The sequence below is a fragment of the Cyprinus carpio genome, chromosome A7, assembly GCF_018340385.1.
Source record: "Cyprinus carpio isolate SPL01 chromosome A7, ASM1834038v1, whole genome shotgun sequence".
NCBI classification, from domain to species: domain Eukaryota; kingdom Metazoa; phylum Chordata; class Actinopteri; order Cypriniformes; family Cyprinidae; genus Cyprinus; species Cyprinus carpio.
Window position 1 is genome coordinate 18,584,072 of NC_056578.1, and position 14,136 is coordinate 18,598,207.

At 37.3% G+C, this 14,136-nt stretch overlaps 1 protein-coding gene across 1 annotated transcript in view; it reads right to left on the reverse strand.

Moving 5' to 3' along the window:
- Nucleotides 1-14,136, reverse strand: part of LOC109079510 (immunoglobulin superfamily DCC subclass member 4-like) — a 73,117-nt gene that overhangs the window by 14,275 nt on the left and 44,706 nt on the right. The window contains exons 5-13 of the mRNA XM_042760099.1: nucleotides 12,269-12,400; nucleotides 9,844-9,996; nucleotides 7,822-8,232; nucleotides 6,999-7,163; nucleotides 4,134-4,271; nucleotides 2,957-3,121; nucleotides 1,544-1,765; nucleotides 519-617; nucleotides 239-422 (exon numbers count right to left, since the gene is read on the reverse strand). Coding sequence (XP_042616033.1) covers nucleotides 239-422; nucleotides 519-617; nucleotides 1,544-1,765; nucleotides 2,957-3,121; nucleotides 4,134-4,271; nucleotides 6,999-7,163; nucleotides 7,822-8,232; nucleotides 9,844-9,996; nucleotides 12,269-12,400 — 1,669 coding nt within the window. The remainder of the gene's footprint in view (nucleotides 1-238; nucleotides 423-518; nucleotides 618-1,543; nucleotides 1,766-2,956; nucleotides 3,122-4,133; nucleotides 4,272-6,998; nucleotides 7,164-7,821; nucleotides 8,233-9,843; nucleotides 9,997-12,268; nucleotides 12,401-14,136) is intronic.

Here is a 14,136-nt window from a genome sequence, read left to right on the forward strand (position 1 = left end):
AATATCATAAATATAATATGTAGCAAGAGGAAATGCTATTAAATATCTAACACACAATATTTACTTAAAATTCACTAAAATAATGAAAAAGAAAATGTGCAATTTTCATTAATGGCTTTTGGTAAATGTATTCTCAATGTGGCGATAAATGTATATGTGCCTTTAGAGCTTATTATTATTCACAATGATTGTTTATATTCTGTCTAAGCATGAACACGTTTATGTATATGCCTGGTACCTGGTATAGTATGAGACCAGCGATGCATTGCGTATTCCTGCGGGGCTGCAGCGTATAGTGTAGTTGATGATTCGCACATTGCTAAAGTGTGGTTTCTCCCAGCGGAGCCAGATAGAAGTGGAACTGTTTGCACGAGCTCTGACGCTGATGGGTGGCAATGGTGGGAGAGAGTCTGTTGTCCTCACTAAAAAAACAATACACATATGCACAAATGTACTCCCATTTCAGTCTACAGGACAGCTAGATGTGATCTGATCTCATCACAACCATGCATACGCACCTCGTGTGAGCTTCTCTGTTCTGCCCTTCCAGACAGCAGGATATCCCTCTGTCTGTTTATTAAACGCCCAAACCTTCACCTCATACAGCCCATCAGGAGCTGAAACAATCAGACAAATAAAACAATCACATGGACATACTGCAAAGCATTTTGCATTCAAGCTGGTGTAGACCAGTGTGTGATTTTAGTATCAATGAGATGAATAACTGACATATAATAATTCGAATAATTTGTGTAATTTTACAATTTCATTTTAGTAAAACATTTTTTATCATTTTGGTTTTTTAAATATATATTTTTTATAAATGTTTTATTTTAGTTTTAGGTATTTTAGTACTAGATGAAAATGAAAAATATTGCTTTGAAATGTACACATACACACACTATATAAATAAGACCACATGTGACCCTGGACCACAAAACCAGTCTTAAGTGTCAATTTTTCGAAAATTTTGATTTATACATCTGAAATAAATAAGCTTTCCATTGATGTATGGTTTATTGGGATCAGACAATATTTGGCTGAGATACAACTATTTGAAAATCTGGAATCTGAGGGTGCAAAAAAATCTAAATACTGAGAAAATCGCCTTTGAAGTTGTCCAAATGAATTCTTAATGCATATTACTAATCAGAAATTAAGTTTGATATATTTACGGTAGGAAATTTACAAAATATCTTCATGGAACATGATCTTTACTTAATATCCTAATGATTTTTGGCATAAAAGAAAAATGGATAATTTTGACCCATACAATGTTTTTTTTGGCTATTGCTAAAAATATATCCCAGCGACTTAAGACTGGTTTTGTGGTCCAGGGTCACATATATATAATGATTTTTTTTATGGTTTTAATCTTAGTTAACTATAATAACCCTGGTGTAGACTGGACTGTTGGCAATTAGGCAATACAGCCAGCTGATCTTCAGTTTTCCCTTCCCTTTTTTTTTTATTAGAAATCGAGTTAGTATATTTGTATGCGAGAGTATAGTTTATGTGAATAAAGCTACTGTTCAACTCGCACCAAGTCCTGTGACCTCATGGTGTTTAACTCTCTTCCTCAGTTTGATCTGCTGAATCCGCTCATTGATCATAGGCTTCTCCTCATTGGCCAGCTCCTCTCCATCCAATTCCCGCCAGGAAAGCTTGTAGCCGGTGATCTGAGTGTGATTGGGCGGTGGCTGCCATGTGACATGGAGGGAATGCATTTTGGCTCTCACTTTGAGCTCAGTGGGAGCAAAGAGCACTGGGAAAGACAACAGAGGGTGTTGGTGAGAATGGCAGTGTTTTGTGTGTGCACTAGCAGGGCTGTACATAAGCAGTGGTGCCTCCAGGACATTTTTAATGAAGGATGTTAAAAACTGCATACAAATTAAACTGGTATTTAAAACAACCATAAAGAAGCCTGTAAGCTTATCCCACTGCCTTAACTCATGTAGATCAAAATGATCAGATTATTTTATTTACCCATGTTTAATCTCTCATTTAGGCTTTAAGAATAGCCAATGGCTTATAATAGGAAAATCACAAAGTTTACTTAAAAGATAATCTCCTTTATTGAATTTTTTGAGACAAAATTAAAATAATATTAGTTTTTGACTTCAAAATGGCTATGGACTGAACAGAAGATACACAGATTCATCATCAGATTTTATGATAAAATTTGCATAACCTCCACTACTGTTCAAAAGTTTGGGAACAGTATGATTTTTTTTGGCAAAAAACAACAACTTTTATTTATCAAAGACACATTAAATTGACCAAAAGTGACAGTAAATGCATTTATTATGTTAAAGCAGCATATTACTGTAGAATGATTTTGCAAAGATCATAAAGACTGGAGTAATGACTGCTGAAAATTCAGCTTTACCATCACAGGAATAAATGACATTTCAAAATATATTAGAATAGAAAACATTATTATTATTATTACTATTTTGTAATAACATTTTACAGTTTTTATTGTCATTCGATTTTAAAAAAATGCAGCCATGAACAGCAGTGTATTTAGGACTTTGTACTTGAATATAGATTTGAACTTGGTACCAGGGCAGACAAGATCTAAACTATATTAAAAAAAATATATATATATATATATATATTATTAGGGAAATAAAGGATGTTGTGACATATGAGTTTTTCCTTTTTTAAAATTTAAAATATTCCTCTCATGAACACTAGGTATAGTGTTTGTCCCATGTCTGATTACTCACATAGACATTATAATCACTATTTAGTCTGAAGTTAAAACAAAAATGTATAGTCTTGGTGACTGCAAGACCAGTGGGGTGGCCAGTGTTGTTCTAGGGGGATCAACGGCCCACCGGCCGCCCCTTGGAGGCGCCACTGCATATAAGTTTAACCTTGTGCGAGTTGAAACTGGTATCAGTGTGCATATAGTACATTTGGTTATATGTGCGTGTTTGTGTTCACTCACCCTGAGTAAGGTTTGGTGTGTGGTGCGAGGCCCACTCAGAAGACTGACTAAACCCAGCTCGTGTTCCCGCCGCAATCCGGAGCTGGTATGTTTGATTTGGTTTCAGATCCTTTAGAGTCACCTGTGTCTCATTCCCACCCACTTCCACAGAGTATATGTGATCCACTGGAGGGCACACACACACAAATATGTGCCAGAAAATAAGTATGCCAGTGAAAATTATTTCTGCAGCTGGCTGATAAAGAAGCATGAACAAAAAATGTCTCTCATTCTGTGTCACAGGCCATCAGACTGAATCTGTCTTGTGTATGAGTATGTGACTGTTACTGATGCAGGTATCTTGTTTTGCAGTCTATGTTTATTGCCCAAAACAAATTTCCCTTAATAGGGACAAATAAAGTATTATTGATATTACTAAAATACCCCAGACATGCCTGCTGCCCTACTTGTGACTACAGATAATGCACAAAGCTACGAATTCAGCAGCCAACATGCATCCATCAACATGTTTCAAGTTCAAACCTCACACACAGCCTAAATAGATCTTAACCACAGAAATCGTACTCTATCATATTTTATATACAAATTTCTCAAAGGCCTCCAAATAATTAACATAAACAAAACTTTGCTAAAATACCTGTTGTACACAATTTACTACATGCCTTTGACATCTGATTGATAGGTTGTACTTTTTTAGCAAGTAAAAGGCCTTTTAGTTTAATTTTAGTTTTTTTGTTTTGTAAAAAACATGTAAAAATGTATCAAATATGATACATCAGGCTTTTGAGAAACATTTATTTGTACATCTCTTAATCAATATTGTATTTCAATGCATTACATGCATATTTATTGAAGTAGTCTATTGTACTGTTATGGAGATATCACTGATTTACATTACAAGCCATCAAAATTTTATCTTACTTTTTGGCCATATAAATATTTTAGAAACTGCACCAAAATGCATTTTTTTGCTCAGTCTGAGCATATGAACAAAACTTATGTTTTTTTTTTTTTACTCCTCAAGTATGACCTCCACATTCTCCTATATAATTTATTTTATAAATTTTTTAACTCTTCCATTTAAAAAAAAAAAAGTTTTTTTTTCGGACTATTATGTCAAATGAGAGGCACCACATAACAGATAACACCACAGGGTCAGTAGGTCGTTCTGTCTTACCCTGCTCCAGCGCTCTGTAGTCAATGCGGTAGCGTGTGATGGCTCCGCGGCTCAGGTGCAAGGACAGAGGTAGCCACATGACTCTGATGTCAGTGGGAGATGTACTCAGCAGGGACAGCTGTGGAGAAGCACTGGGAACTGCGGAGAACACAAAGCAAACAAAGATTTACAAAACAGTGTAGTGCCCCAAATGATGTACTACACACTATGCATTTACACTATGCACAATGTACTCTGTCGTCTAGGGTATTCATTTTATAAGGTTATTTTAACATCCAGCATTAAAATCTGATAGCCCCTCTCATTCCGCTACATTAGGAATGCTGCAACACTTAAGTGTCCAACATTCCCAGCATAATATTTTCAGTTATAGGCAGGGTAGGTGAAAGTGAAAATCGTGACATTTGCCAAGTATGGTAACCCATACTCAGAATTGGTGCTCTGCATTTAACCCATCCAAGTGCACACACACAGCAGTGAGAAGTGAACACACCGTGAACACACACCCGGAGCAGTGGGCAGCTATATCCAGCTGCCCGGGGAGCAGCTGGGGCTTCAGTGCCTTGCTCAAGGGCACTTCAGCCATGGGTATTGAGGGTGGAAGAGAGCGCTGTTCATTCACTCCCCACTCACCTACAATGCCTGCCAGCACCGAGACTCGAACCTGCAGCCTTCTGGTTACAAGTCCAAATCTCTAACCATTAGGCTATACAAATGTTTTAGAGCTGTGATTTAGGTCTAAAACATTTTTTGTTATGCTGGATGAAAGTTTCTTCACATCCTGATAGTATTCACTAAGTTAAGTGGTCTAAATATATTTATATATATTTATATCGTCTGTAGAAGGCATAAGACCATAAAATGTTCGTCCAATCATCTCGGTCCAAGGGCTACGATAGGCTATCAACGTATGTATTTGCATACCTCCGAGCACATTGTTCACACAGACATGATACATCATCAGCGCATTCCATCATGCTATTGCGGACCGGACGAGAATGGAAGGCGCTATTATTGTAATATTATTCGCTTTGTACTGTAAAGTTTTCTCATCGGTGAATGAGACATGAAGTAATCATTTAATACTCCACCAGCGTCATCTCTCATCCTGTCACTGGTCTGCCTGTGCATGTGTTTTGGAGGAGATGTGGCTTTGGAGAGTGACTCGCAGGAAGGGTGGGATCTTATACTTTCAAAGCTAGCTTGCTATTGCTAACCTCTCTGAAATCGCCTACCCTACCTTAAATGAATGCATCATCCAGGTATTTGAAATTGGCTTCTTTTGATTTTCAGTGTAAAGACACTCTCACACTATTAATACTTCAAAATGGCACAGATTAGTGCATAAGTATGCACCTAGGTCAGGGGTGTCAAATTCAATTCCTGGAGGGCCAGAGCCATGCAGAGTTTTGTTCCAACCCTGCTCCAACACACATACCATGTAGTTTTCAAATAAGCCTGAAGGACTTGATTAGTTGGATCAGGTGTGTTGAATAAGGGTTGAATCTTAACTCTGCAGGGCTTCGGCCCTCCAGGAATTAAGTTTGACACCCCTGACCTAGTGTATATTGCACAGAGAGGTAATTTATTTTTCTATTTTTCTCTGGCCACCAGAGGGCACCCATATGAACGAACATTGATAATATTTGTATCCACCTCATATTCCCATGTAAAGGTAAGCTATTTTGTGTAAAGGTGCTACAGGTAAATAACCTGGGGTGCGTTTCCAAAAGCCACAAGTTCTGTTGTAACATAGTTCAACGATTTGGTGTTTCTCGAAACCATAGTTCAAATGAACATTCACAAACAGCGTCGCAAACTTAAGTGGTAGGAACTACAGCTCCTGACCTGTGGTTAGAAGCAGTTTATTTGGTTGGAGTTATATGTAATTTTGTGGTTTGTGTTATTGGGTTAAATAAGCAAGCTAACATGTAGTACAATCTATATCTTCCATTCTATTTAAATATATATACATTTTAATCAATACATTTTAGCACATCCTCAATAAGCACCGTTTTTGAAGAGTGCGCATGTGCATAAAGGCCTAAGGGAACCCTGGATTGTGACGTAAGAGGAAACCCGTGATGAATTTAAACATCAAATAAAGCAAAATGAGAGAGGGCAAAACATAGTAAATTAGCCAGGTGCCATGTTCAATAGAGCAGCATCTCAGAGATCTCGAATCAATTAATTAGTAGAAGTTATTGATCCACCACATGCCTGTGACGTCATAGACAACAGCTCTAAATTTTTTAAATAATGTGGTTCAAACGACGGATATGTGACTGTGTTCAGGAAACAATCGTGACTGGCTAGTTAGTTTCCACAACAATGCATCGTACTATGATGGTTAATCAGTGAGTTACGTCGTTGTACAGAAAACAGACCCCAGAAAAATAAAAAAAGTGCAGCAAACAGTAAAACTATTTGCACTACAAACCAGTGTGTTTATGATTATGGTAATAAATTAAAATAATACGATGACAAATTCCAGTTTGCAATTTCAAGCAGCATACTGGTCTAGCAATGGTCAAGTCTAGCACATTGCACAAAGCATTACTGTATGCAGAACTTTAACAGAAATAGAAATGTAATAGTTGAAAACAGTAGGTTGTTCATGTATTCCATGCATTAAAATGTGCATATTGTATACTGCACAGTAAACAAATAGAAATAGCACAAGTAGTATAATAGCATGCTTCTGACCATAGCCTGTGAGTACACATCATTTATAACACACTTCAGGTGTAAGTAACCTTTAGTAAGGCAGTAACCCAACTGCACTTTTAAACGTGTCAAATAAATTAGTCAATCCACAGTCCTTTGCATTGAAAACCTGACCTTTCCCCATTAGTCAGTGCTCACCATCCTCTAGCATCTCCACGGTAACGGGCAGTGACGGGCGGCTGGCCCCCATGAGCGAGTAGGCCACCACATAGAAAGTGTAGGCTGTGTGAGGGAGCAGCTCCTTTACGTGCAGCTCTGTTGTGTCATTATTCACTGCAAACTGATACTCCATATTGTCTGAGCCTGTCAACACACAAATAGACAGTACATTTGTTTTTTTTTTTTTTTCAAGATTTGACATAGCCAAAATATGTTTTACGACAATCCTTTGGGTATGAGTTTCTAAATGAAGAGAAGAGCAACCCCATCAGTAACAGTGGAGCTTACATATGGCTTGTGGTTCTGTACAGCTACGTGGACTGATCCACTTAAGCTGGCTACATTAGTGTAATGAGAAACACTGGAGGTCAAACAGGGACTCCAGTATACAAAACAGGAAAGTGCTCACAGAAAGTTGTGTCAAATTTGAGAACAAATTCATGTTCTTTAAAATGACCCCAGTGTTATTATAGTATTATTTATACTATTATAGTATTTAGCAATATTTACATTCAGATCATTTTAGTTTTAATAATTTTGTTATGTGCTTTTGTCATTTTTTATTTTCCTCTAAATATTTCTGTTAGTTTCAATTTGTAGTACAGATTTAGTGCGTTATTTTAGTTCTTCAACTTAAACTCATTTTACTTCATTTACTTGCCAAGACAACATTTCATATTTTCATCCAGTATTTCATTACAATATTTTATTGTATTTCGGCTTTATTTAAATAAAAAATCCAGTATTTCTTTACTCCCCTTTCTGAATGATAAAACACATAGAAACGCACTCTCTCTCTCACCTGCCGTGCGTTGGTAGTGTACTGAAAATCCAATGATCTGGTCACTGTTATGTTCAGGTGGGTCCCAGGTGAGCAGTGCAGAAGTGCTAGAGTGGGGTATGGCCAACACATGACGAGGAGGGCTAGGCAGCCCCTCCCTCACGATGACAGACAGCTTGGCAGTGGCACAGGCAGTGCCCAGGCTGTTGGCAGCGATACACTGGTAGTATCCCGCATCGTCCAGCCGCAGCTGGTTGATGAGGAGAACTCCAGGGTTCTGAGTCTTAACCCGGGCATTAGATTGGACCGGTTCACCATTCTTGAGCCAGCGCAGAGCAGGGGGAGGGTCACCAGAACTATTACACACAAACCGAGCTGTATTCCCCCGGGACAGGGACACCGCCTCTGGGGGCTGGAGGATGACTGGTGGAGCTGTGGAGGAAAGAAGACAGTGAGAAGTGGTTTAAAAGATCATAAATTGAGGATCATATAGAAATATTGCTAACTACTTAATAATGCATTAGGTACCATGAATTGCCATTAATGTATGTTAATGTTAATATAAATATAATATTTTTTATTCATGTTCGTAATGTATAAATTAAAGGAATAGTTTGCCCAAAAATGAAAATTTGCTGAAAATGTACTCACCCTCAGGCAATCGAAGATGTAGATGAGTTTGTTTCTTCATCGGAATAGATTTGGAGACATTTAGCATTACATCACTTTCTCATCAATAGATCCTCCGAAGTGAATGGGTGCCATCAGAATGAGAGTCCAAACAGATTATAAATACATCAATAATTCAAACTCAGTCCACTGCTCGATTTGTGTTATTGTTTTTATCAGAACTCTCATTCTGACGGCACCCATTCACTGCAGAAGATCCACTGGTGAAAAAGTGATAAAATGCAAATCTGTTCAGATGAAGAAACAAATTAATCTACATCTTGGATGGCCTGAGGGCGAGTAAATTTTTTAGCCAACTTTCATTTTTTGGTGTCTTATTCCTTTAACTTATGTTAATGTTAATTTAGAAAGTTAAAGAAACTTGGGGGGGGGGGGGGGGGGGCTTCTTAACGTAAAGGTTGGAGCATATTTTTTGGAGGAATAATTATATTGTACTTCCATGCAGAACATTTCTTGACTGTTTTGTTTTTTGCTTGAGATTGCTTCTTTATGAATGAGTTATTCTTTATGAAATGTCTACATTTCCCAAGCATTTAGGAAAATCAAAAGATCAGTCAGTGTATGCACTGCATTTAGTGTATACATGGCCACAAATTTTCTCTTTCGTCTGACCACAACACAGCATTGGAGTTGTTGTTCAAACAATCTTTGACAAACCTTGTTAGATAGTGTTTAGTAATGGAAGATTCCACTTAAATGTGCAGTTCAGAAACAATGATCTTGATCCTTGTGATTATTCCAGTGACCAATTATTTTCTTTTTCTCATTGTGCATGAGGGCAATAGGTATATGTATCTTTCTTGCTAAAACTTGCATGACAAACACAGAGACAGTAAGCACTACCTAAAATAATAAACAATAGTATTGCCATAATGGTTTTGCTACCATGGTGTGTGTGTGTGTGTGTGTGTGTGTGTGTGTGTGTGTATACCATTTATATATAACATTTATGCATTTTACATTCAGTCAGTAAGGTCAGCAGCCATCTTTTTACCATCAGGTTCTTTTTACCAGAAAGTGTATTGATTTTACTCATGGTGACAAGCCAAAGGGATTCTATAATACATTTTATAACCCAGGGAAAAAGAAACTGGCAACCACACAGTTCCTGAAGAAATATTCAAGGACAATGAAAATTTGAAAACTAAAACTTAACAGCCATTAAAACTACTAGCCAATGAATTGTTTTGTGCTTGATAAATAAGGTACACAGCTTCTCTAATGTTTGATTCACTGATTCTGAATCAATAAGAATCATTGTATATTTGGTGCATTTACAATCCTTCAGTAATGTATCCAGTATTAATTCAGAAAACTTAGGATTCATTAAAAGGAAAACACACAAACAATTACCCAGTACTCGAAGTTCAGCAGGAGATGAGACGAAATCTCTGGTCTTGGGTTTGTTGGCACGACACACATACACTCCAGCATGGTGACTGCGGGTGTCAGGAATCACAAGGTTGGTTGCCAAGACAACCACATCTGTAGCTATAGGCTTCCCATCTATGCATCCCAAAGAAGAGGTTGTGTAAAAAGAAAGCAAATAAAAAAAAAAAAAAAAAAAATTAATCAATCAAGACTGAGCAAGCAGGGACAATTAAATTTTCAAGTATACAGCTGTCCATATGAAAAACAGCACCCTTGAAAAAGCCCTATTTTAGGATTTAGCCATGTCACTACTGTAGTTATATCCAAGTCTCATGTACTATTAATAAAAATGTTATTAAAAACATTTATAAAAATGTTAAGGTGTTAAAGGAATAGTTAAAGGAAAGTCGAACTGTAATATTGACATCAATTACTCACCCTCCTGTTGTTTCAAATCTGACTACAATGCAATTACAATGAAGGGGCCGATTGTTTAATATTCCAATAAAGCATGCAAAAAGCAGCACTACAGTATCAAAAAGTGTCCATACAACATCTTTCATTTTGTGACACACGCCAGAAAGAAAGTCTTGTGTGTCTGAAGCAGCTTGAGGGGCAAAAAAATTATCACAGATTTTGAATCAACTCTAATAGTGTACAATGCACATCATGAACCAGCAGAGGTCAGTACTGCACTGGAGACATTGACCGTCTGCAGCTGCCATTAGTGCTCAAACAAAGAAGAAAAGACATCTCATGAATTTTTACAACATTTCGTTAATTTTTCATGAAACCTAATGAGAATAATGCTCTCAGTTATACAGTCTTGGTATTATTGTGGGGGAAAGAGGACAAAATGAGGTCTGTAATTAACCCTTGATGGAGGCAGTGAGGGTGAAGGGTGGGTGTGTAGTTGGGGTGTCTGCTGCAGCAGAGCCACGTGTCTAATAGACCAAACATATAAGCTCACCTAATAAATTACAATTTGTGTGGTTCATTTACATTGTTCTATGTATGCACTCAAAGTTCACAGTGGACACAGCGTTAATTACAACTCGGCCATTCAGCTGACACTTTTATCCAATACAACAATGCACTTATTACAAGCACAATGTCTCCTAATCAAGGGTTTAAGTGCTTTATTCAAAGGCACTGCAATGATTGTTTCAACATTTTGTACCTACCAGGGTTTGTACCTACTAGGCTCTCCTACTCCTATGACATTTGTGGAAAACATAATGAAAATCAAAACATTTTCTATCTATCTATCTATCTATCTATCTATCTATCTATCTATCTATCTATCTATCTATCTATCTATCTATCTATCTATCTATCTATCTATCTATCTATCTATCTATCTATCTATCTATCTATATTGTGTGCATATGCACTCCATCTATGTGCCTGGGTCCAACTATTTCTGGTTTGGAGTTCTTAAATCTTAATTTGACATATTCCATCCTGAATGGCTGACATGTTCTTGTTTATGGGCCAAGTTCAGGCGCAAAGTACAGGCCAGGTACACGAGCAGACTCCTAAAAACCTTTAACTTGTCAGTTAGTCTAGATCTGTCAACAGCAGCACTCTCAGTCTGTTACAGTAGACCGGGCTACAGACTCGTGTGCAGGGACGGATTATGACACAGCGGTGCCCTGGGCACGGACTGATTAAAGGCCCCTCTCGGTTGAAATTTTGTTCCTTTTTTATTCGAAATTTTCCCAAATTTGTTAATGATATCATAAAATATCACGATTCTTAAATATAAGTAAATACATTTTGCACCTTTATAGATCATGTTAGTTTATCTATAATGGGCTATGGGAAAAGTAGCCTAATATTAGTGTAATCTTACTAGCCTATGCATAAAACCCATCTTTTAACTTGTACTGGATTGGTGTCATGTCATAAAATATTTTTAATATGACTAACTTTGTATTTAATGTAAATTTAATAAAAACATTGTAAGTTACTAATAATAACGCTTTCATTGTACATAAAGAGAACAAAGAAAAGTTGCATTATCAAATAATATTAACTTTAGTCTAAATTTAGTCTAGTTCAAGCACTCCCAAAAACTCCTATTATAATTACTGAAGCTGTTTATACTGTGAATTGAATATCTTACTTACATCGTACACACATCTGCACTTTGTTTATGATGAGAGAATTCTCCAGAGAGTATCATTCAGTCAGCGAGCGAGTACCATTTTTGGTCTTTTGGAAACTGCATTCAATATTCACTTTGCTTAAAATCCTGAGGGGGCACGGTTAAAAACGCGTTCCTGGAGGAGCAGTATTTCAACAGGGCCCCCCTCTGGTCTAGTGCCCTGGGCACGTGCCCAGTAGGCCTGTGCGTTAATCTGTCCCTGCTCGTGTGTGTAATATATTTGTGTTTGTGTCTTACCCTGTCTACTCCATGATACGAAAGGTTTGGGTTCACCCTGAGCCATGCACTCCATCACAGCCGGACGACCCATGACCACTGTAGAGTTCCGTGGTGGAGCCACAATCACCACCTCACTCTCCTGAGACGCACCTGTGAGACGCAGATTATGAGTCTGTGTTCGTACAGTATATAGGATAAATATAGGATATAGTATTCACCATCAGTCACAGTGGTTTGCTTGACAGCAGCACTAGGGGAAGCAAATGACCCAACAGAGGACACTGTTTCCTCTTATGCTCACAGGAAGTGAGAGAGACAGACATAAAGTGAGATAGGATTGAGGAGAGGAGGAATGAGTAATGAAACAGAGTGATACAATGAGGCCAAAGAGGATGTGTGTCATTCTGGGTTTCAGCTGTTATAAATAAAATATATAAATTTAAAATAATATATTAAAAAATATATATTTTATACAATTGAGAATTTTATTCAGCAAGGGTGCATTAAATTGATCAAATTTGACAGTAGATATTTATGATACAAAAGATTTCCATTTCAAACAAATGCTGTTCTTTTGAACTTTCTATTCATTAAAGAATCCTGACAAATATTTATCACAATTTTCACAAAAATATTAAGCAGCATAAAACTGTTTTTAACATTTATAATAATAAGAAATGTTGCTCGTGCAAAAAACCATCATCTGCTAAAATTAAAAAGCTGCTAAAAATTCAGCATTTACATTAAAATATAAAAAGGAAACAGTAATTTAACATTATATTATTATATAATATTACTGTTTTACTGTATTTTAAGTCAAATAAATGCAGGATGGATAAAAAAAACAAAAACAAAAAAAAAAAAAAAAAAAAAACATTGTACCAACCCCAAACTTATGTTGTGTAATTCCATTCAAAAAGGGAAACTTGTATATTATATTCATTCATTACACATTTGAATATTGTGAAAAGGTTCAATAATGAAGACACCTCATGGCACACTCTAATCAGCTAATTAAATCACAAAACCTGCTAAGGCCTTTAAATGGTCTCTCAGTCTAGTTCTGTAGGCTACACAATCATGGGGAAGACTGCTGACTTGACAGTTGTCCAAAAGAAGACCATTGACAACTTGCACAAGGAGGGCAAGACACAAAAGGTCATTGCAAAAGAGGCTGGCTGTTCACAGAGCTCTGTGTCCAAGCACATTAATAGAGAGGCGAAGGGAAGGAAAAGTTGTGGTAGGTAGAAAAAAGTGTATAAGCAATAGGGATAACCGCACCTGGAGAGGATTGTGAAATAAAACCCATTCAAAAATGTGATGTGAGATTCACAAAGAGTGGACTGCAGCTGGAGTCAGTGCTTCAAGAACCACTACGCACAGACGTATGCAAGACATGGGTTTCAGCTGTCGCATTCTTTGTGTCAAGCCACTCTTGAACAACAGACAGCATCAGAATGGGCTAAAGACAAAAAGGACTGGACTGCTGCTGAGTGGTCCAAAGTTATGTTCTCTGATGAAAGTAAATTTTGCATCTCCTTTGGAAATCAGGGTCCCAGAGTCTGGAGGAAGAGAGGAGAGGCACACAATCCACGTTGCTTGAGGTCCAGTGTAAAGTTTCCACAGTCAGTGATGGTTTGAGGTGCCATAGAAAATCTATGGGGTATTGTGAAGAGGAAGATGCGATATGCCAGACCCAAGAATGCAGAAGTTTTCAAATATATCAGTCTGTGTGTAATGAATGAATATAATATACAAGATTCACATATGACCAGCACCTGTATATACACACACACACACACACACACACACACACACACACACACACACACACACACACACACACACACACACACACACACACACACACACACATATACATATAT